The 24,131-nt window shown below is 40.0% G+C and overlaps 2 protein-coding genes across 2 annotated transcripts in view; both read left to right on the top strand.

Moving 5' to 3' along the window:
* rgs7a (regulator of G protein signaling 7a) overlaps positions 1 to 20,368 on the top strand; it is a 52,141-nt gene extending 31,773 nt beyond the window's left edge. Inside the window, exons 3-18 of the mRNA XM_031838973.1 lie at positions 243 to 339; positions 3,250 to 3,300; positions 10,808 to 10,914; positions 11,909 to 11,960; positions 12,894 to 12,958; positions 13,207 to 13,283; positions 13,510 to 13,591; positions 14,539 to 14,613; positions 14,783 to 14,881; positions 15,167 to 15,228; positions 15,615 to 15,725; positions 15,845 to 15,970; positions 17,562 to 17,748; positions 18,031 to 18,120; positions 18,970 to 19,006; positions 19,338 to 20,368. Of these exons, the coding sequence (XP_031694833.1) occupies positions 243 to 339; positions 3,250 to 3,300; positions 10,808 to 10,914; positions 11,909 to 11,960; positions 12,894 to 12,958; positions 13,207 to 13,283; positions 13,510 to 13,591; positions 14,539 to 14,613; positions 14,783 to 14,881; positions 15,167 to 15,228; positions 15,615 to 15,725; positions 15,845 to 15,970; positions 17,562 to 17,748; positions 18,031 to 18,120; positions 18,970 to 18,990 (1,302 nt within the window). The 3' untranslated portion in view covers positions 18,991 to 19,006; positions 19,338 to 20,368. The remainder of the gene's footprint in view (positions 1 to 242; positions 340 to 3,249; positions 3,301 to 10,807; positions 10,915 to 11,908; positions 11,961 to 12,893; positions 12,959 to 13,206; positions 13,284 to 13,509; positions 13,592 to 14,538; positions 14,614 to 14,782; positions 14,882 to 15,166; positions 15,229 to 15,614; positions 15,726 to 15,844; positions 15,971 to 17,561; positions 17,749 to 18,030; positions 18,121 to 18,969; positions 19,007 to 19,337) is intronic.
* A 146-nt stretch (positions 20,369 to 20,514) lies between these two features.
* grem2a (gremlin 2, DAN family BMP antagonist a) overlaps positions 20,515 to 24,131 on the top strand; it is an 8,518-nt gene continuing 4,901 nt past the window's right edge. Inside the window, exon 1 of the mRNA XM_031838985.1 lies at positions 20,515 to 21,480. The gene's annotated coding sequence lies outside the window, so the exon portion shown is untranslated. The remainder of the gene's footprint in view (positions 21,481 to 24,131) is intronic.

Here is a 24,131-nt window from a genome sequence, read left to right as displayed (position 1 = left end):
ATGACACAAATCAGAGAGATTCCTCAAAGGAGAGGCAGAAATCTGACAGCAGTGATTGTTAGTCACCAACTTCCTCCTCTCCCTCTCTAGAGACATGGTTGAACCACACAGGAACCTGTTTGTATCCGTTTATCGCTTTCCGTGTTGCTCACACACACACAACCTTCACCCACTAATGCAAGTTGATGAAACCTCTCTCACTCTTTCCTCCTTTCCTCCCCCACTGTCTCTGTGCTGTCCAGATGGAGGACGTAATAGCACGCATGCAGGATGAGAAAAATGGCATCCCCATCCGAACAGTGAAAAGTTTTCTAACCAAGATCCCCAGTGTTTTTTCAGGTAAGGCTTTTATCTTTGCTCTGTTCTGCTCTGTTGCGCTCTTCTCCTGTCTCCTCTCCTCTTCCTCTCCTCCACTTTGCTCCCACCCACTAAGTACCCGACTAGTACTCATTTCTGGCCGAACAAAACACTGAAAGTATTTAGAGAGTTGTCCGTTTTACATTTCACACCAGCAGTGCCAGAATGTCAAGAGGATCACATTGGATTTTCGAGCTGTGCAACCAAATACATAAGAATCCATGCTGGAGTGATACTCCAAAAGAGATTATTCAAGTTAAACACTACATTCAAAAGCTAAGAGGAGTGAGGCCATCATCACTGTCATGCACATACAGAAATATAAACTTATATTATTAAACCAACAGCATTACGCAATCAAATTAAAAGCTTATATCGGCTTATAAAAGTTAGAGCTTTACAATGCAACGGCATCAACATCTTATTAAATATTAAGGATTTATAAATAATCCAATAATGTAAGATTTTCCTATAAATTCGTGTTCGTGAACATTGTGCAAAAAGGAGGTTTTTGCACAACGTCTCAGGCAACCAACAAATGCCAGAACCCTCACCTGCCCCCCCCCCTCACTGCTGAGCCACGCTTGGCTTCTCACAACCAGTGACATGCCCAGGTCCTTTTTGACATGGGAGGCTACGATGAGGTTGGATGGTTGGCAGTGAGCACCAACATATAGACACAGGTCATTTTAAATAGCTAACTTTAGCTTCAGTGACGTCAGCGCAATGGTGACGAATGCTTTTGGGCACTTAAAGGGCAGCTGATGCACTCTTTCTGTGGCTTGTTTCCTTTTTAATGCCAAGTCTTCTACACAGTGTTGATGAATTATTTTACATCTGGCCAAGCAACATCAGCTCAGATCCATCTCTGCTCCGTCTTTTTGTCAGATAATATACAGTCAAGTACAGCTAGCAAACGGCTACATTGGCTTCATCAGAGGGAACATGATAAGATTGCACAGATGGCTTATTTGTTTTGCACCTAGACCTCAATAGAGTACTATAGTTACACTTAATCTTTATCTCTAAAAAACACATCAAAACATTAGCTTTACTATATATTTTAGTAAAAATACATGCAGTATCTATCAAGAAAGCTTCACTTTGGAGCGAGAGAGTGTAATGCTCAGACTTCATGCTACCGCCCCCAAAGCACTAGTCCTCTGGCCGTTTCTAGGGCTGCAACAAAGACAAAGTCTCTCTGTAGCTTCCTCTCTGTTAACACTGCCACTTCACCCATGTTCACTGGAGCACCCGGACAAGCTGGCAAGCACAACAGCCGCGGATGTAACCAAGGTTTCTGCATTGTGTATCACATTTGCCACTTGCCAATTTATTCACCTGTTGGCATAACAGCACTTGCTCTCAATTGACTTTATTGCAGATGTGGTGCATCAACCTAAACCTTTGTTTTTCACAATAACTGCGGCAAATGTGGCTATTTTCCATATTTTGCTGGTGACCCAAATGATAAATTAAAGGTGTATTTTACTAATCTCACAGGTGCTTTTTCTTCAACTCATATGGTTCTACTCGTAGGATTTCTACAACCTCTAAATATTATTGTTACTTTCATTCTGTACATCATTTCTATTTAATATGTTGATGTTCAGCTGTGCATGATGCCCTTGGCTGATATGCTGTTACTTTTTGCTGCAGCAAATATCCAATATTAGCCATCATTGGTATCATTTATCTATTTCTATTATTGGCATATTCTGATGCACACACATGCTTGCACCCGCGCACACACCCACAAACCCACACGCACAGCCCAATCTATGGGCACGATATTAATCAATTCGGAGAACAGCCTTGTTAGAGGATTACCTTACATGTCTCATTTAAGCTCTCTCCTAGAAAGTGGGTCAACTTTGCTAGTGTGAAAATGGGGATGTATTAATGGTGTTAATCCATGGAAAATCACATCTGGTTATGGGAGCGCGAAAAAGAAAGGGGGTGCCGTGAAGACAAAAACACACACAGACAGAAAGATAGCTTGATGGACAGAGAGACAGCCACAGGGCTGACTATCTCACGGCATGAACTCCCTCATGTCTCCATTTTCACAGCTTTTTTACTGCCTTCTGTGGCTCTCGTCTCCTCAACATACTTTCACCTGTCAGCATGACGGACAGTAATAATAGCTTGGAAAATATATATTTAGCCAAAGTGCCAAAAGTGCCATGTTGTGATGAGGTGTGAAAATGCCCAGGGGGCAGAGGATGCTGTTGTGTTTTTCTGAGATGTAAAAATGATTCAGTTGCATTCTCAGATGGAGAAGATGAATTGCAAAAGAACATCCATCAAATAAAAAGTTTGATGTTCAAACGTGAGAAATGACAGTGGTATACAAGTAATCTCTAGACTCATTTGAAATAAATACATATATAGTATCTTGCCTTCACAGCGGATAGATTTGTAGGCAATTCTCCTCTCCTCTCTTCAGACATTACTCCACCCAGTTAACGTCTTAATTTTAGTTTGAGACAGTTTGAAACGTTCGCTGTGATACATTGCCTTATTAAATGAAACAATTGCAACTGTAATGTCGGTGCTGTGTCAGGCAGACTGTGTTCTTAGTGCACACGATGGCTGCTTCATTGTGCCTTTGTAACTCTCCGGTCATTCATATTAATGGACTACATCCAAAGAGAGCTGGCTTGGTGAGGGTGTCAGAAAAGGAAATTGGTTAATGGATGGCCTATTACCCACCCACATGGTGCAAGGCGAGAGGAATTGGTATGCACTGTGATGATGAGGGGAGGTGGGCAGGGTTAAGGGAGTCATTGTTTTCCCTTTCATTTGCATCTATATGCAAAAAAGATGTTTCAGCAGACAGAATATATTTGATATCAGTGATTCATATTCCTGTGCTTTCTCTCATTTCAGGCTCTGAAATTGTACAGTGGATGATCAAGAATCTGGACCTTGAAGATCAAGGTAAAAGGGCAGAGGCTGAGCTGCAGGGGGTGTGCATATAGGCAAAGATACTGCATGAGGTGAAAGGGACAGGTGCATACTGGTTTGGCTACTGAGTTGCAGTAATGGATGCGACACACAATCCCACGAAGGCAATTACTTTAAAACCCTTAGCACACAAACACCCTTAGCACACAAACACCACAAACCACAAACACCAAAATCACACTCCTTCTAGTTGTCATAACTTACAGACGTGAGAACACACAGACATTATTTAAAGACTTATAGACTTAGTGTTACTTTCCGATGATATCTTTATCTCCTAAATGCATAAATCATAGAAAAAACGACACTCTTGATAGCCTACTCCAGAACTTGCTTGAGAATCAACAGGTTTTTAAATTGGCTTCAGTGTCAAAGTAATCCAGTTTTAGTTGTCTGAACATCCATTGATCCATTTAAAAAAGCTAATTTGGCATACTTTAAATGGTGCCAGTTTTACAGTTGTTTATGCTGTATAGTTCAAAGCTTCCTGGTGGTTGTGAGGGGAACTACATGCCTTTGTGGAACCAATGTATACTGGATTGTGTGTGTGTGTGTGTGTGTGTGTGTGCGTGTGTGTGTGTGTGTGTGTGTGAGAGAGAGAGAGAGAGAGAGAGAGAGAGAGAGTGAGTGTGTGTATAAATATATATATATATATATATATACACACACAAATATATAAATTCACAGTTCTGCATTTTTCTTTCTTATTATTCTTATTTTATTCCAATGTGATAAGTAGAGCTAGACAGGAAGTTGTCAGATAATTGTTTGAGCCTCTTATTGCACATAGAATGACTCAAAAGTGGGCAGGTTGTGAAAAATTTAAACTGGTTGCATGCTTGCATTAAATATGGTGATACAGAAATATAGCTAACAGTGTGGAAAACACTTTTATAAGTGTTTAAAATGTTTGTGTATGTACTGTAGGTGTGTGTTTATTTGGATATCGGAGTGTTTGTGTGTGGGTGTACATATCAGTGTTTGTCTGCTCTGGTGTGTCCCTCAGTATTCATAGTTCAGCCAGCTCCTGATACTCAGCGGACTCATCAACTCACAATTCCTCTGTGTGTCGTTTCATTTGTATGCAAGGATCTGCCTGTCTTTTCCGAAATGTGTCAATTGTGCGTTTGTATCAGAAAGGTCAGAAAAGCACGCTCTAATTCATGTGTGTGGTTTTTAAGAGCACTAGGAAGCAGTTGGATCATGATAAAACATCTCTGCATTGTTTGATAGCAGTTGAACCTTCCAGAGCGCACAGATTGTTCCTGTGCTGTAGTTCACTTTTTGTCTTTTCATTTACATCGAGAAACTTGTTCGAGTAAAGTTATTTAAATTTGCCCGAGAGATTATGCTTTGCCCCATGCCTCAGACAGCACTGTGATTATTAATGTATCTGTAGCGCTGCACCTCTGATATGCCAAAACAAAAACAAAAGAAGTAAACCACAAAAAAACAAGAAAGCCTGACAAATCACTTCTGCTTAATGTGCTGGGACTGGACAAAGAATGTTGATTTTTGTTGCACGGTTCACTGAGGCCATGTCATTCGTTCAAATTAACATTTATTGTGTTACATTTTGTGTCACCTGCAATAGTGAAAATGCTCTTCCAAATAGTATTCCAAAACATAATGCACATAAACTAACATTTTGTGAAGGGTCTGAAAACAGGTGCAAACAAGCAGATGTTCTCTGTCCTTTCACACACTTTTTTTCCCCCCCTTTTTATTTAAATCAGTGCATTTTCTTTTTGCAAACAGACACAAAACAAGCTGTCAATTGCCCTGCGGTGGTGAACAGAGTGTTGTCCAAAACTAAGTGACTTCAGCACAGAAAAGCTCCTGGCGGGGTTGACAAAAACAGCAAAGTGAAATGCAATTAATTTGGCTCACAGCACGATAGCAGCATGTTTATTATGTAAAGGCAGATTAGGTTATATATCAAAATAAATGCCGCAGGTAATATACAGACACACTCCAGATGACCTTATTATCCTCTTATTTTGCAATCTTTGTGGTCTCAAATTCTAGTTGATTAGCCGATGCAAATTCCTGTCTCTAAAGATTCTCTCAAAATTGTTTGATATCTTTTGGGACAGAACTATTGTGCAGTTCAGACAGCTGACAAAGGGATCGGAAACATTGAGAAGCTAAATGTGAATGAGGAGCCACAGGCTGAAATGATCTACAACCTCAAGCGGTCACAACAGACATACTAAATTTTAGTTGTACATCAGGGATCTCAAAATTGACAAAAGGGCTGCTCTTCTGAAAAAAGTATATGGTTTTTAACACATTGAATTGAAACCAGTGTGACTTACTCTTTCTACTTACTCTTCACTTGATCCCTAATGCATCACAGATAAACGTCCATGAATCCAATCCAAAAGACTGACTTCAGATCTGGTCTCTCCAGGGTGCATATTCCACAAAAATGTAAATATAAAGCTTAAAAAACATGGGCTCAGTGTAGCTGACATGCTAATTGAAGTAACACAATTCATGAAAAATATTTGTAGCAATAAACTGTATGTCATGCCTACAGTAACAGTACAGTAACATAAGCCTGTAAATAAAGTGATATTTGAGCAAAAACAGCCTGAGGTTCAAAGGAGTTAATGGGATGATTCACTCAGTCACTTACAGTATGAATTAGCTTTGCTATATCATCATTCTGATCAATCCCAGCAGTCTGTAGCTCTTCTGACCTAAGACCTGTCTGAAAATAAATCCCTTCAGGTGTATCAATAAGATCATGTTATTACTAAAATAGATACTGTAAAATGTCAATATCTCAGAAAGTGCAGGTTAGGACCCAAACGCAGAGGAACTGATGAGGAGGAAGCAGGAAGCGCTTGATGATGTATTGATGAAATTGAAAGGGTGAGAATTGAGAAGCAGGCAGGAAACTAAATCCAAAAAACAACCAGAACACTAAACACTGGGAGGAAGTAAACCCTACGAACAATGGCTGGAATGTATGTATGATACAAAGAACAATGACGAACTGGCAAAAAGAGAAGGGAGCACAAAGACCACATACCGGGGATAGCGAGGGACAGGTGACAGCAAGGCTAATGACATATATTGTAAAGTTGTGATATCACAACCGTACTAAAATCTGGACGGCTTGTTAAGGGGCAGTTCACATGTTGCGGCTAAATATGTGTGGAAAACTCCACTCTAATAGACTTGCATACAATCTGACCACATTTTTGCAACCCTAGGAGTCGCCTCTTGCTGGCCACTAGAAAGAATGCAGGTTTAAGGCACTGCCGCATCAGCTTCACTCTTCAGGACCGGAGGTTGCCGCCTGGTAGCTTCGTATTGCACTAAACTCAAAGCAACGCCCGCTTTTAAGTGGTCCAAACAAATGCCAAGGATTTGATTTGAATCCCTCTTGTAAGTGTGCACAGCTCAAATATTGAGTTTCACTGTGAAATACGTCAAAGTACAGAAGCTGTAGAGGCTCTGAATTCAGTTTCACTGGGACGCTAATACTTTTTAAATGCCATCCCAGTTGTGAAAAACAGGTTGTCATGATGCTCCTAACACATACGTACATGAACAAGTTTAGCATATGATAATTTAGATCCCTGTGGGGGGAATTTAGTTGTCAACTTGCGACAATCAAAACACTTGAAATGACTAAACAACACCAGATGAATAAAATTCACCACATCATCAACAAAAAAGCTGTCGGTGAGTGTGTACCTGTGTGTTATTAGCAGGGTGAATTGCATATGAAAGAGCACCTAATCCGCTCAGTGGAACACAAGGGAACGGTAAAATGATCTCTGACGCACGACGTCAGCATGGCGAGGGTACATACTGTTCTGTATAATGGTCCTGGACTTCTCCTCCAACTTTCTATTAAACCTCCTCCTCATCAGACTCCAGAGTCACTCTTATATTTTTTCAGTCAGACCATCCTTCTGTACACTGCTAGCCTGGCATATAAAAGATTATAACTTAAAAAGAAAAGCATGGATTTATAAAATAGTGTCAGTATTATTTAACCAGTCTCCTTAATCATTCAGCTGCACATTTATGAATCCTCTATCCCCACCTCCTGAGCTCATCAAAAAATGCAGCGGAGTTAAAATAAAAAGACACAGGAACTAAAAAGTACTGAATGCAGTAGTTAATGATTAAAACAAAGATTTTTCATCATCTCAACATCTCACAACAGCGCCGACTGCATAGTGTAAACAATAATAATCTAAATATAACTACAAAAACAGAATCCCTTCTGTTGTATTTCGATAACCCTCAGCTGGAAGAATACTCCCACACTCCACTTGGCAGGGCTCCAAACTGCTGGGTGTTTGGCACAGAGCTGGTAATATGATGAAATCAAAGGGTGTTTCCCCCCCAGACTCCGAGGCCGGCCTGTCTTGACAACTTGACTAATTCCAGTCCAAGGTTTAGTCAGCTATAAAGCTTATAGAAAACTCTGCAATATGTTAAATGGAAGCCAGAAGCTCTCTTGCTACCAGGAATTGACCTTTATAGACTCTTAAGCAACAAAACTAAACAATGTTGGTTGATCTTTTATTCATCCCCCGGAGAACCCGCGATCACTTTAGTCTGATTTTGCGTGTTCAGATTTATTCTTTTGGGCCCAGCACAATGTATATTTTGTATCAAAGGTGGAAGGAGTACCCAAATATTTAATATAAGTACTGCGTATTTGGGAGGGGGGAGGGGGAGATATGATGCTACTGTTGAGAAAAATAGATTGCATTAAATATAAATTTACATATAACATCAGCAACAAGACCTCTTTCTCCAAACCAACAGAGACACTCTGCGTCTGCTGCCTACAACTGATTATCAATTATAAATGTACAACTGCTTTTCTCGGTGTAGCCTCACAAGAATCCAAGAAAAAGGATCTACAAAAAATACGAGTTATGGATATCACAGAAAACGTCTTGCATTTTCCTGAAATTTCCTTTTAAAACAAAAGTAGAATAAAACCTCACCATAGCAGAAACCATGCACATGTTAAACACACTTGCAGCTTCTTCTCTGCTGCAGCTGCCTTTATTCTGTTTCATTCCTCCACAGTGTTGTTCCTACTCTGTAACGGATGCGACTTGAAATGTGATATACCTGTGATAAGTAGTAGGCTTCTTAAGTAACATTTTTTAAATAGCCGAAAAAGAACAAGTGCACAACAACTTTGTTACAGCAGTAAATGTAAAATCATTACCTCTACCCCTTCTTTCTTCGCGCTGAAAGAAATGAAATCTTTGCTCTGGATACTAAATTAGCACACGCTGCTCAGCTTGATCTAATTTGATGTATCTGCCTTTTAACTTGTGCTGGATGATTTCCTAAATTTGAAATACCAGCCGGCAATGCAGTGTCAGGACTGCTTTGAGGATTTAGAGAAATCAGTTCATGTCTGCGGGGATGACATTCAACATTCATCCCTCAAACGGCATCAGAAAAAAACCCCTCAGCTTCACTTCAACAGAAGCAGAGAGGCTGAGCAAACAGGTAGCACACAAAATGAGAGCAGATCATCCCAGCGGTTGAAGAATAGGAGACAGCAAGCTCCAACTTCCTTGTCCCAGATGGCATTTTCCATACTTTGTTGACTTTCATCTGACAAAACAATTCTGAATGGATAATAAGTAAAAGGATATATGGATGAGTGGATGTTTGCTTGTAAATGTCTGTTCTTGAATAACCCTGTATTTCGTGGACAGAGGCAGATGACGTACACACGCCTATAGTCCCTGTAGCTCTTTGACATAGAAGACTCTATTTTCTTCTGACTTAATAACACACAAAAATACATACAATCATTTTTATATACATGTGGGATATTATTGCTGTAAGAAATAGTGCAGTGGATAAGGAGGAAGGGGTGTGTTTATAAGTAAACAGGTTTAAATAACTTATGAGTCATCATTTATTAATAAATGGAGCCTAGTCACACACACACACACACACACACACACACACACACACACGCATTCACATCAGCATCCTGACCTCTCGAAGCTGTCACAGTCACCTCCGTGCTAAAGCAAAAGCCAATCTATATTCATCCCACACACGCATTCACCCAGTGTGTGTGGATATGTGGATGTGTGTGTATGTTTTAGAGAGAGCAGAGATATGGATATTTTATTCATGCATACATTAAGCTCCTGTTAAAGCATTCATAACTCTGCCTATTTAGACTATGTCAAGCATTTCAACCTATCCATCTGTTAGCTTATTAGTGAGTTAAGATCAAAGTTTACTGCCAGACTCCCCCGGGCTTCACATCCAACTTTCAATAATCACGGCAGAAATAGACAGGAACACTATTGTATGAAAACAACATGTAAACAGTTTCCTATACTGTTCATTATCACCCACAAAAAGCCAGTTTTACCCCGAAAATTGTGGAGACATTATACTAAACATGAATAATAGACGTTGACACCATGACACAGGTTGAGAACAGCAGGGAGTAAGTGGTAGGGAGTAACTGGTGGCAGATGAGACACATAGCTGATGATGATTACATGTTTTCATTATCTGATGGTTTTAAATCAGGGAGAGTCAACCATGTGCCGTGGAGCGCCGGAGGGAAGCAGGTTTTCGCTCCAACCAAGCACAACACCAGGTGATTCGACTGATGAGTTCCGCCTCTCCAGCTGATGGTGGGCTAATCAGCGGGACGTCCTGCTGTGCTGTTTGGTTGGATGGGAGACCTGCCTATCCTTTCAAAGCAGAGTCAGACACTATTATAGTGTTTTTATTCCTATTTAACAGGTCTTATTCTTTCGTTGTCTTTACTTCCTCTGTGCTCATGTCCTTTGACCTTGTTCTCATTTTATCTGCCTTGTCTAGTTTTATTTCCTTTTGTAAATGCTATATAAATAAGGTGTATTAATATATTATTATTGTCAGATTAGCAGCTTCTAATAAGGTCCTGGTGTTTATTCTGATCAGTTTGTCACAAATGAATTCCTACCTGGGGCTGAAGGGTGAATAAAGAACATCATGCCAGCTCAAGATCTGTGATGAGGAACTATTGATTGCAGGATAATTAGAAAATCTTCTTCTAATGATCGTTTAATGGCTTCGTATAATCTGATTAAAGAGCATTTAAAGATGATAGATAAATTAAAAGTAGGGCCTTATCACCCTGACCCTTCAAGGAAACGTTTGACATGTTGGAAATCATGCTTATTAATTTTCTGGTGGAGAGTTAGTTGATGAGATTGATACCACTCTCATATCAGTTTCTTAAATTAAAGGCAGCAGCCGGTTAGATTTGTTTAGCATAAAGACACATTTCTGAGAGAGGTTTTCTTTCTGAAATGTTGAACTCTTTAACACAATCCCAAACCATGCTTGTACTAGATGGATCGATGTGTGTTTTATGTACAGTAAATTAAAGTAAAGTTATATGTGCTGGTGTACAATATTACATCAAGTTGTAAGTGGACTTTATTTCTGTGTTTTCTCCCAGTGGAAGCTCTTCACCTAGGAACTCTGATGGCTGCACATGGTTACTTCTTCCCCATCTCAGACCACGTCCTCACTCTCAAAGATGATGGCACTTTCTATAGGTTTCAGGTAAGAACAATAATAGTAATACTCTGATTTGTATTTGTGTTGATGGATCTTATCTATGAAACTTTAGAAATCAATGGCAATCAATGTTATAATATGTGTTATCTCATCATATATAGAGAACATGTTTGCTTATGTTCATGTTATGAACAGACAGTTTTAAGATTTAATTCAAAGAGTCCAGAGTGATGTGGTCTGACTGGTTTGCAGGAGATTTCTAGGACTGATCAATTGTTATTTGTTCCATGTATTCTTTTGCAAAGTTGTGAACAGAGAGACGGACACAGTGATGCACACACACACACGAACGCTACCGATTACATAATCTCCTGGCCGAGATAATAAAAAATACAAATATGTCCTGACATTTCAAAGCTCCTTCCTTGCTGCAAAGTACAAACCTCACTTTACAAGTGACAAATTTCCAACTCTAATAACTGAAGTCATGATACATCTTTTAAACTGCCTCTGTGTAATATGCTGGAGTCAAAACGGTGATTAGGAATTGCTGTGCCTCATAATTCTTACAGGTTCATGAGTAAAGAAGAAAATAAAACACATTACTCTGAATGTTAATAGTGGGATTGACAGTTTTAGTGATTTAGCAGCCAGTGAGCTCCCCCAAGTGTGCAGCTCAGAACTAACCAATGTAAATAAATGCCCCAGGCTGTTTGTGTTGGTAGCAGGCTTTACTTTGCTCTTTAAGAGTAATCGCTTTTCATCTGATGCCAGTCCAGTGCATACAGTGCAACCGAGGAGGGTCAGGATTCATGCCGGTGTCTGGTCACTGTGCTCGCTGAAAGGAGCTTATGTGCTTTAGACGTTATACCGAACCCATTATTCAACAAAATATTTGTTTGTGACAGATGCAGGACTGTGACCGCATGCCAACCTCGCATGACGGTGCACACTTTGACTCAAAACACCATGTGGTTAGCTGTACGCTGTCAAAGATTTCTTTTAGTTTTGTTTCTTAATGACCTGTTTTTCCCTTCAGACTCCATACTTTTGGCCATCAAACTGCTGGGAACCAGAAAACACAGACTATGGTGAGAGAGCTGCTCTGTTATAGTCTAATTCCTGCTTTTTAACATTGTGCAGTACTGAAGAGAGTCAAATGATGCACACTGTTTGTGTAGTGCATTTGTCCACCAGATATGTTAATACTGCTGGTGTAACCAAAACGCCAAAAGACAAAACACAAATGATGCAACTGCAGCATGAAAATTGTAGGAAGAAACATTAAATCACATTTAGTTTATATGCTTGGCCCACAGTTACAATCAGTTATAGTGCTGTTAGCATGCAACAACAGTGTCCTCTCTATCACACTTCTATTCATACTCTCTGACTGACACAGACTGATTACAGTGACCCACTGAACCCAGGGATGTGTTTGTATGCGTGCACCTGTTGTGCACATTTAGCTGAAGGCTTTAATACTGATACAGGGACGAGCTCTTCATTGTTTACAGACGAGTGGAGATAAACATTTCATAATGCCAAAAATCATTTGAGCGCATAGCTGCAGCTTTGCAGATCTTTCATCTGTTGTTTGAGTTGTGGGAGAGGAAAAGGGCTAATGCTCGCTGTGGGAATAATCCTGTGAGTGTTAGGGGAAGTTAGAGTGTCTCAGATGTAGCAACTGATTCACATGAACGATGCGCCTTAATGAAAACACTGTAATGGCATAATGAAGCTTCCACATAATGGTCAGTTAACAAAGGGATGAAGGGATGATGATAGTACAGGAAGACATCAAAAGTCAGGCGCGCACAAACACACACAAATAATCAAAACACACTGTGACAGGAGCTCAGACACCATGCACAGCCAATGACCTTTGTGATTTGCAGGCCAGTTTAAATGTGCAGTTGAGAGGATTACATGAGTAAAGGCAGGGCCACTTAAGACTGCTAAAACCAAGCTGAGTTCCCTTTCTCTGTGTATCACCCACCTCTCTGTCTCCCTCCGTCTCCCAGCTGTTTACCTCTGCAAAAGAACAATGCAAAATAAAGCACGTCTGGAGCTTGCAGACTATGAAGCGGTAAGTGAGAGAGGAACTCAGAACATTTGTTTTTTCTGTGTGCCACTGCATCATTTGTAACTTTCCTTTCACCAAAGCTATTAAATGAATCACCGGGTTAGTTATACTCTTTCTTTTGTGAGTGACCAGGGATCATTAAAGATGGTATCCAGCCGTGCACTGTACACATCATGCGCAGTAAACATAATCAGCCCAGATCCCTCAAAAGCCTTTTTTTCCACCTCGATTGTTCTTTGTTTCACTTGCAGGAGAGCTTAGCAAGGCTACAGAGAGCTTTCGCCAGGAAATGGGAGTTCATTTTTATGCAAGCAGAAGCACAAGCGAAGTAGGTTTCTATAAGAACCACACATGCATTGAGTGAGTCCTCTTACACGCTCATTCTGACATGATTGAATTTAGTGGTTTATTACAACTTCCCTGTGATTACCAGCACACAACTTCACAGATGAGCTGCACATTAAACATGTGATGGAGTAAATGCGTCATATGTGTGTTGGAATAAGCAACATGCTCTGTAAAAAACGGTTCTGAACTCCCTTTTTGTTCCTCAGAGTGGATAAGAAAAGAGACAAAATTGAGAGGAAAATTCTCGACAGTCAGGAAAGAGCATTCTGGGACGTGCACAGACCAGTGGTGAGTGAAATTGCTGATGTTGTCGTCATCGTCACCTTTGCTGTTACCATTATAATTGCTGACATTATCAATATCATCTGAAATGTTTCTGCGAAAGAGAACGATATTGAAAAAATAATTTCACACTGATCACCACACACACAGAATCAAAATGACATACTGTTGATATAATATACACATTATGCTCTCTGGGTTATATTAATCCATTCGACATATCTCACCTGCATCAAGCTGTGCGACAAAGTAATATTGGTTTGAAAATGTTATGCAGTTCATGTTATTTATACATGAGCTGTACGTGAATAGAGAAAAGAGGTGAACACACTGTAAATCCTCCGTCGTCTATTCCTCTGCCATACACATGAAATGCCACATCAATAACTGTCACAACACATCAGCTTCACTGCTGCTCTTTACCTTGTTCAGACACACTTGCTTGGCATTAACGTTTATTTTCCCCCTGAGGTCACAGGGTCTCCTCTGCTGTATTTGTCTGAAAGCCGCTGCTCCATGCTTAATTGGAAAATGAGTTCAATTTATGCATCCTTGGAGCAACATAATCAATATTATTTCAAATTTCACAGTGACGCTGTCAAGCTACTTCGTTCTGTTCTTCTGGAAGAGACCTAGATTAGACCACTTGTTCAATCAGCCAAAATTTGCACACTATTTCCCGCTGGTTTGCTTGTTTTGCTAGAATTGACACATTTCATGTTTAATTAACCAGCATATGACACACTGTCCCGGAGACTTCTGAGCATCGCTTCACAGTCCAGCGAAGCATATTGGATTTTATTACCTAAAAACTCATGTAATGGTGGCGAAATTGTACCTTTACCATTTGTGGTGTCATGCTAGAGGGCAAAGCATAAACACCTGAAGTTTTTATAATTCAATTTAAGATGAACTAACAGAATTTTATGATTTTCTCTTCACTCTTCTCACAGCCTGGATGTGTGAACACAACAGAAGTTGACATAAAGAAGTCGTCCAGAATGAAAAACCCCCACAAAACCAGAAAGGTACGACACATCTCCCCACTGATACACCTTTCTGTTAAGGTCAGGGTTGATAGCATTGTAACACATACATGAAGAGACAGACTTATTGTTCCTTGTGTGCTTGTCAGTAGATATAAGGCTACTATTACTGATATTCAGTTTAATTTGTATGTGTTTTTTATCATCTCAGTCTGTGTATGGGCTGCAGAATGATATCCGTACCCACAGCCCAACCCACACCCCCGCCCCAGAGGCCAAGCAGCCTACAGAAGAAGAACTGCAGGAACAGGTTAGACCTCTCCTAATAAAAACAGAATATTTAAACATTTGAAGTCAATGCTAGCACTGAAATTGCAACTGTAGTTCTTGTTTTTTTTATCTGTAATTCTAGTCATATTACACATTTTAATAAATATGTGATGTGTACATAACTACTAAGAGTACAAAGTTTGAACTGCACTGTAAAATAATAAAAATATCGTGCAGTTCTTGTTTAAATATTCTTGCAAACCAACAATTTATTGTGACTTCATAGACACTGATGCATGCTAATTATTCCATGTTGTGGTTTCAGATCAGCTTTTGGCAATTGCAATTAGACAGGCATCGACTGAAAATGTCCAAAGTGGCGGAGAGGTGAGCGATGGTCTGTGTGTCTTTATTCAGTTTAGCCATCGATCTGTTTATTGAGCCTTTAAACAGTCTAACATGGCGTTGAATTGAGAGCTCCGATGACCTTGGAGAGTGATTGGGCCCAAACAATGCCTTCAGTGGGCGTCAGCGCTGGCGATTCCAGATAGCCATTTCCTTCAGTGGAAAGAGAGGTGCGTTCTGCAAGAATGAGGAATTCAACTCATATATATACAGTATATACAAACTCATTCATAATCACTCACAGGAAGGTATAATCATGGAGCACAATTTGCTGAGATGTGAGAACTAGATATTATATGCCAAATGTCCACCAGTGATATACATTGCTGTCATTCATATGCTTTTGATGTTTTTCCTTAAAAAAACAGTTTGCTGGCCTACACAGAGCAGTACATCGAATACGACCCCTTCCTCACGCCTCCAGACCCTTCAAACCCCTGGATCTCAGACGACGCCACACTCTGGGAGCTTGAAGCCAGGTGGGTGATACATGTCTAGATACATTTTACGTAGATTAGTTGATATATTTAGGTGTGTTTTGTTGCACACATGCATCCTCTGAGAAAGACGTGTTGCATTTTGGTGTGTCCTTTTTCAGTAAGGAGCCAGGCCAGCAGAGGGTAAAGAGGTGGGCTTTTGGCATCGATGAGGTTCTCAAAGATCCAGTGGGAAGAGAGCAGTTCCTCAAGTTCCTGGAGTCTGAGTTCAGCTCAGAGAATCTCAGGTACTCACCAACACAAAACACTCATGAGAACATTGTCTTGCCATGAATCCCCTGGAGGCTTGAACTAACCTTAAAGCTTCAATCAATTTTTTTGACTTCATTAATATGAATTATAATCAGATACATAATTAGAGAGTGTGACTCACACCCAAATAACAAAGCATGTTGTTTCTCAGCTGATTTAATATATTCATATTTAATATACTGCCATGCTTTACTCCACAGTGTGCAAATCAATATTTTACGTCATCAAATTTCTTATTAGAATTTAATATACAACAATTCATCATATTTTATAAGATGATTTTATGTTTAATATGTAATATCTGCAAAGCAACAATAACTTTAGCTGTAAAATAATTATAGTAAGAAGTACATTTGTCTCTGAAATGAAATAAGTATAAAGTAGCACAAAGTAGATATACTCAGGTGAAGTGCCTAAATAATATAGCTGGTAAGATAGCTGGATCCAGTCATGTTTTTTGTAATCAGAATTACGGACTGTGCCCTCAAGCGTAATTGCCACATGCTGAATCACAACCCTTACAGCTGCCTGAACCTTTGCAAATTGTTCCCTCAACCACAAACCAAGTCGTAAGCCTAAAATAAACGGTTAACTTTGTGGGACCAGATTTTGTGTCTTCACAATGTGACTGTGTGAACAGATATTTGTCGCCACAACGTCATTAAAAACAACACACGCACATAAATGCACACGTGAAAGACTGTGGAGGATTTAACACTCACAAAGTCACACGCACACATGCACACATTGTTGAAATGTTCACATTCACTATATGATACACACAAACATAGCGCTCGTGTCCTCATGTGGTTTGACTGGAATAGCTGAACATTGGTTTTCTGTGGTTCTCTACTGGTGAGAGACATGATCAATAATATTCACTTTTTTACTGTCTGCACACATAATAACGTGCTAACAACCATCATTGTTATTACTGGGGTCAGTGCTTTTTTCTTGTATAAGAGGTAATACAGTGAAATTGTTTAATCGAAGCAGGGAGAGCTGGTGGGTGCAGCGTTTAAAAAGAGAATGCACCACAGTAGCTGTTTCTAGAATAACACAGGTGGGAAGGAATATTATGTTAATTGATTTATTCATGGTAACAGGAATGCTGCAGAGTATCAAAGATGCATGCAAACAGCTTAATATGAATAGAGCAACCACTGTGCAGCATAGCTTTTCTGCTCCCTCTGATGGTACATGCCTGTATTGTTTCTGCCCAAAGCTCATAATGTGGTCAGTTTAATTGAATTGTAATTTAATATCTCAGTCTGTTGAGCATCATTTTAACTCTCCTATAATTGAACGGATGTATCACTAACCTGAAACATGCTGCTATTAATGGACATATTGACCCTGTAAACCCTAACTTTTTGAAATTGAACTTGCTGCATGGTGCTGTAACTGTCCAACATTAAATGCTCTCAAAAGGAATTATTTAATTATTATATAAAATGTGTGAATAAAAGCTGATTTACATGGTTTACTATTACTTGTGCCACTTTTAATTTGTGCCACTTTTAATTTGTGGTCAGAGCTACTGCATTGTTTACCTTTGGGCTGTAGGTTCTGGCTGGCGGTCCAGGAACTAAAGAAGCGTCCCATCAGAGAAGTTCCAACCCGGGTTCAGGAGATCTGGCAGGAGTTTCTGGCCCCCGGAGCGCCCAGTGCCATCAACGTGGACTCCAAGAGCTACGGCAAAACCACCCAGAACGTCAAAGATCCTGGACGCTACGCCTTTGAGGATGCACAGGTTCAAATGATACAAACACGTTAAATCATATCCACAGCTAATTTCTGTTCATGTTCTGTACATAAGCAGGGACAAGTTCAACTGACTGGAATGTTGCTTGTGATCTGAAACTGTATTATTTGCAACTGTCACAACAGCAACAGTTTATGTTGCAATTTATGAATCACAACTCTGTTTTGGTGGTCAATGAAATATTGCATTTTATCCAATTCCACTCAGCATGATGTGCTCCTGCACCTGTGCTTTTGTAAATTATTTTCACATTATGTGTTTCTACAACAGGAACACATCTACAAGTTGATGAAGAGTGATTCCTACAGCCGATTCATCCGCTCCAGTGCCTACCAGGAGTTATTACAGGCCAAGAAGAAGGTGAAAAAAAACATGCTTCAAAACATTGGATGAAATCTTAGTTTGAAAATAGCAATAAGATGTAGAGAACTAAATGCAGGTATATGCTGACTCTTTAGTGATGCTGAAACCTGTCTTCCTAGCACCCAGTGTCCTGCCATTCACACAATATAGTTGCTGTTGCACTAACCTTTAGTGACATATCCTGCGACAGGGGCGGGGTTGATTTAATTCTACTCAGTAACACAGACCTTTTTAACCACTAAGAGGCAGAAAATCATAATGGTTTAGAACATCATGAGCAGGATCAAGTAAATGTCCTCCTACAAATAATGTACTGTGTCTGATGTGGATATACAATTCCTCAATACAGCGATGTATGTGGTAGGGTTGCTTAAAGGTGCAAACCAGATCAAACTAAATGGTACCTGGCTGCCAGCAATAGCAATGAGGAGCAGACAGAGTGAAGACAACATTTTATTAACAGAGTCTGCTGCAGGTGTGGATGGTGGAGTCGCTGATCAGAACTCCTTTTGGGTTTGAAGAAACCATTATGAATACCAGAGACGTAGAGGCTTTCATAACATGATGAATAATTCTGAATTGCACACTTGTATTTTTGTGTTCAAAACCTGCTCTGTCTCATGCCTCCTACACGTCCACTGCCTGCCATTCTGGCAAAGAAGATTTAGCTATGACAGTTAGATGTTTTTGATAAGATACCATGTGAATGCAGTACATTGGAGATGACTATTTTTAATACCTTTATAATGATGGAGTACGTTATTTTCTACATAATAATTTATACATGGAATCCTGAATCCTCTGCATGGTAAATTTACTTAACGTCTCTTTTTTTTGTCCCCACAGAAAAGTAAGAACTTGTTCTGAAGGATTTTGCTTCCAGGTAATGTCCAATACAAACACACACTGTACATTGTCAGCTGTTGTATTGTCAGTGATACTGCCAATTACTGTAGGTATGTTGTGATAGACACTTTTGTTTTTTGCATCTTTTCTGTTTTTAGATATGTAGAACGATATGTAATGTTACATTTATTTTACATTCAGCTCAAATCTTAAATTTGCACTGTGCATGCAATGCAAATGCATGGCTGCTCATATTGTTATTCAACCAGAACATACACGTATTTATTCTCTCTCACTCTCATTTACATATTGACCTCATTCTCTTTTCCACCTGTCTGTTCTGCCTTCCTTCTCTTCTCCCATCCCAGGGGAAACCACGAGCATCCAAGAAGCTGACCAGTCATGTGCCATCATGCTAAAATCAATGCCATCTCTCTCTCTGGGACATTGAGAGGGGGGGACCATCTCATCTCTTCGTCATCATTGTCTGTCCATCCGCTCTTGGCTCAGCCGGGCGATGAGCCGGACCGTCTGTTCGTCTGTTGTCCACCGGATGTTGCATGTCCATGGAGAGGATTTTCCTTCTTCACTCTCCTCTTACAGTACCTGATATATTTCCAGTATTCTTAGAAAGGAGGCACTGCTGGACTTGTGAGAACACTGACAGACTGGCGGGATGACAAATGCCATTGACGGAAATCAAATTCAGTGTTCCAGTTCTTTCCATTGTAACTGCTGGATCAGAGGCTCCTCTCTCACTTCCAGCTGAAACAAATGATGTCAGAGAGAAAAGAAAAAAAAGAAAAAAAAAAGTAAAATGACAGCTTAAACTGATAAATCTAACCAATGTCATCGCTTTACATGATCTGGCTTCACAGATACTTTGTCACGCTATGGGAAGTGTTGTGCAGAATGAATATACAATATATATACATACATATATATTATGATTATTATTATTATGGTTAGTTATTGTGCATATATTTTGCTTTGCATTATTTTATTGCATTACATATGGTTTTCATTGCACTTGTAAAGTCACATTCACAATTACAAAAATACTGTCTCCTGTCTCATGTAGAACATAATTCTTTGTTATTCTCTCCTGCATTTATTTTTATACCATATTTAAAGACACTTTTACTTATTTGTATTATTAAAGTTGGCCCTCTATCTGTTACAATGTCCTGGGTTTGGATTTCTTCAAACTTTTTGATCAAACAAAGTGCAACTTTAGCATTCATTCGTTCATTCTGCAGGGTTAGAAGAATCCAATAAGTAGTTGAATAATGCACTTTTGGTTTCGCCCACTAGAGGGTGTTAAATTATTTCCTACTGCAGGGATCTGCCTCCTCTCAGCAACCAGCTCTTCCTCAACACAGATCAGCAAAATGCACCACAGTACTCTGCAGAAAAATGAAGTTTTGTCATGCAAGAGTGTCATCATCCTCTGGTCTGCTGAAGGGGTTATTGTTCAGACTGTACCCATGTGAGGTTTTGCAAGGTCTGTTGATGTTTCGGCTCTTTGATGGCAGAAGTGACAGCCAGTTCTTTTCAGTCTCTGTGCCCAGTGGTCAGCTTAGCAAGAGCCACAAAACAGACAAACATTATTGTCTCAGTTGCAACGAGGAATGTGAATTGTGGCATTTTTCAAAGCATTCTGTTAGTGTGTCTTGGTACATACATAGAGGAGTGATTTATGGATTGGGGATTATGGGTTGTAATGTGATGTGGTCACGGTGCCGATGAGCGAGGATAATTTAGGGGTATTGAAGGACATCATTGTTTCTTCACAATTTTGTCCTTTATTGTTCATGGTGGCAAAATGTCAACCCTCTCCTAAAAATGTAAATGTCAATCACAGGGATATGGGTAAATAAAACTTACAATGGAAAAAAAAGACAACAAAGGAAAAGCTGTCATTTTGAAAGTTTTATATATCATGGATGGATGGATTTCAAAAAAAGATATAAAAGACAAATATCAATAGGCAGAGAGAGACAGACACAGGGAAAGACAGACTTAAATGAAAGAAAGCTTGGTTTGATTCACAAAATGACCAATAGGATAAACCCTCCCAGTTTTGAGGAGGGAAGGGGGTGGTGGGGATTCAAACTAAGGCAGGCTTTACAGTGAGTCAACCACTCTCAAAGACAGACTACAGACAGTCTCCACGGCACTAAGATACGGGCTTTCTGTGACGGGAGATCTGGAGCTTCTCTCTACAACCGAAAAACAAAAAGCCTAAAAAAAAGACAGTTAGACTGAAATAGTTAGAAAGAGACACCGCTTGTCCAGGGGGATGGAAAATTGATCGAGTCCACGATTTAGAAACTTTGGTTGGTAGAGGAAAAAAAAAAAGAGGAGCAAGGACAAGCCTCAGGATACTACAGATTATGTTGCCATGGAAACCGAAACCTGGAAGCGGACGCAAGGACCACTGAAGGTGGACATCCTCCCTTGACTGCATCCTTGACGCGTTACTGTCCTGCTGCGACCCCGTGGTGAGAGGTACAGAAACCATACTTTATGCTTCACTGCTATAACACCTATTCAACTCTCTAACACTTTATTTAACAGCCAAAGAGCTCTTTCAACAGCGTTGCAAGAACTTTCTGAGGGTGTTTTAAAATGTCAACTATAACAAAGAGTATGCACTAGTTACAAATGAATGCCATGTCACTCCATAAATTCAACATTTAAATTACCCCCGCTTCTGTGGCTGAATCAACAGGAAATAAAAAATACAATGATAAATGCTTTGATAATGGACATTCTTTGCAGCGTATGTGCAGAAACAGTGACTATACAAGTGATACTATCATCTACCACTTGGATTTACTGAGAAAAGTGCAGATAAGTGAGTGCTGGTTCAACATATCACTCATATGACTCAGTGAGTCTCTGAATGACTAAGCGCCGAAACATGTAATCCGACCAGCAGTAGTTGTACAGCTATTTAGTATTTCTGCCAGCAGTGAGGGTTTGATTCCCACTGGGGCCACCCATTGTAATAAAATATACACCTTCGAGGTACTGTAAGGTGTTCTGGATAAAAGTGTCTACTAAATTACTATAATTAGTGGCTGGAGCTTCCAGGGAATTAGTGTTGTGAGTGAGATAATTAGTGAGTGATGACAGTGTGTTGTACTTTGCATCACAGTGAGATTAAGAATCAGTTTAGTTTTTCCAGTGAATATGAAAAAGAGAGAATTAAGAGATAATGACGTTAATGTACACAGTGAACTTGTGTTCTGTGTGTACAAAATCTATATTATTTTTTTCTCTGTTCATGTGTACAGGTGTGTATTCTCTTTTGTGTTCAGTTTTGTATGTATCATTTCTGTATTTGTGTGTACTTATGTACATCCAAGTTGGTGTGTGAACACATGTGTGCATGTGTTTCTACCGTATGCGTGCGGTAAATGCCTTCTGATCCTTCTTACCGCTCTGGTGACTGCACCACCTTGTACAGTCCGCTCTGATGTCAAAGAGGATTTAGCACACGGACACATTACACTTTCTTTAGCAACAGAAAACACTTCATTGTAAGCCTCTAAATACAGTAAAACTGGTATTTGATGGAAGCCTTAACCATATTCTTAACACATGAAACAGGTACTAAGAATACACTGAGGAAAGCAGATTACAATTGCAAGGAATGCTGTATTTTGGCCAGTTGTGGGATTTTTTTCTGTTAAAATCAAGCGTTTTTCTTCACCTTGTGTGGGAGCAAAAATGACTTAAAATAAGTAGTATTAAAACCCTTAACAGTGGCCTGCTGGTGCACCAGTCATTGCAATCTCATGCTGAGCAGCCAAACATTGTTCAAACCCACAGAACAACAATTTATTTTTGATGGAATGGTAACTATAAAAGATGATATTTATTTTGTAACAATAGCATCAAAAAGATCTGGAACAAGCTGGTACAGAATATAAATGCGATTCTGTCAGACAGCGCGTGATATAAGGCCATTTTAGCAGCCTTAAAGGTGCTATATACGGGACTAAGAGCATTAGCAGCAAATAACTATTTGCTATGTAAAGATAAGGTGGAGTAAGGGCTACCTGAGCTGAGAATGAAGTCCCTCTACCTCTCTGTGTGTGTTGTAATCAAAGCTTCTCTGTGTTTTGTTTACATACCCTGGCCGGCCGTTATGCCCCATTGGCTAGCTAATGGCCGCTGCCCTGCACTGCGCTCATACGGCGGTTACCGCTGATAACGCAGTCTCGACCATAGACTGTATAAGCCGCTGAGGGTGGTTTCAGCCATCGCCATCTTGGTAGTGACGACACAAGTAACTGCCAGCTAATCCAAAAGTGGGCAAAGAGTTTACGCAGCAGAGGACACAGCTAACAGCTAGCAACCTAAGATGGCACCCACCTAAGCGCCAAGAAGGTTGTTAACACTGTGAGCTTGGTCAGCACTGTTGCCGTTGTTTGCAGTGTTAGTGCTGTTTGCAATGTTAGCACCATTAGCTGCTGGCTGCCAGGTCAGTCGTCACCACATTGAGAGCCGTGTGGAGGCACTAGATATGCTCTAAATTTCTAACTGAGCACCTTTAAAGCTACTTAAGGGAAAACGAAATGGCAAAGCTTAGGGTATGCTAAGGAGTTTAAACAAACTTTAAGTGCAAATGGAAGGTGGTGTTAATCACTGCAGCTAAGTGGTGTCCTCCTGATCTGAAATGTGAAACCATGTACTATCATAGCATCTCTAATTGCCTCTCATCCTCCACTAAAGCACTTAATGTTGCAGAGGCGAAGGAGTTGCCTTACATTCTTGCCAGTACTTAGCTTGGGAAAGCATTATATATGGGCTGCTAGTGATTATCAAGATGGATTGTGGTGACAAATGGCTGCCCAAACGGCCTAAAGCAGCCTCCTGGCAATATTGGCATTAGACACATTTACAGAGAAGAAAAAGCCCCCAAACGACCCCCCCCCCCCCCCCCCCTACTGTTAATGAGCCAACAGCCGAGCGTAGTTTGGGAAAATAGAATCCGCAAATGCAGATAATGACATGGTTCCTCTTTGTAATTGGCTCCAAGTGAAAACATTTCATTTACCTCTCTTTCCCTCTTCATATCCTGTGTATGTGTTTGGGTCTGTCTGTGTGTGTGTGTGTGTGTGTGTGTGTGTGTGTGTGTGTGTGTGTGT

This window comes from Anarrhichthys ocellatus, unplaced genomic scaffold (genome assembly GCF_004355925.1).
Source record: "Anarrhichthys ocellatus isolate YVR2014 unplaced genomic scaffold, GSC_Weel_1.0 scaffold3, whole genome shotgun sequence".
Classification (NCBI taxonomy): Eukaryota; Metazoa; Chordata; class Actinopteri; order Perciformes; family Anarhichadidae; genus Anarrhichthys; species Anarrhichthys ocellatus.
This window is presented reverse-complemented; position numbering and strand designations above follow the sequence as displayed.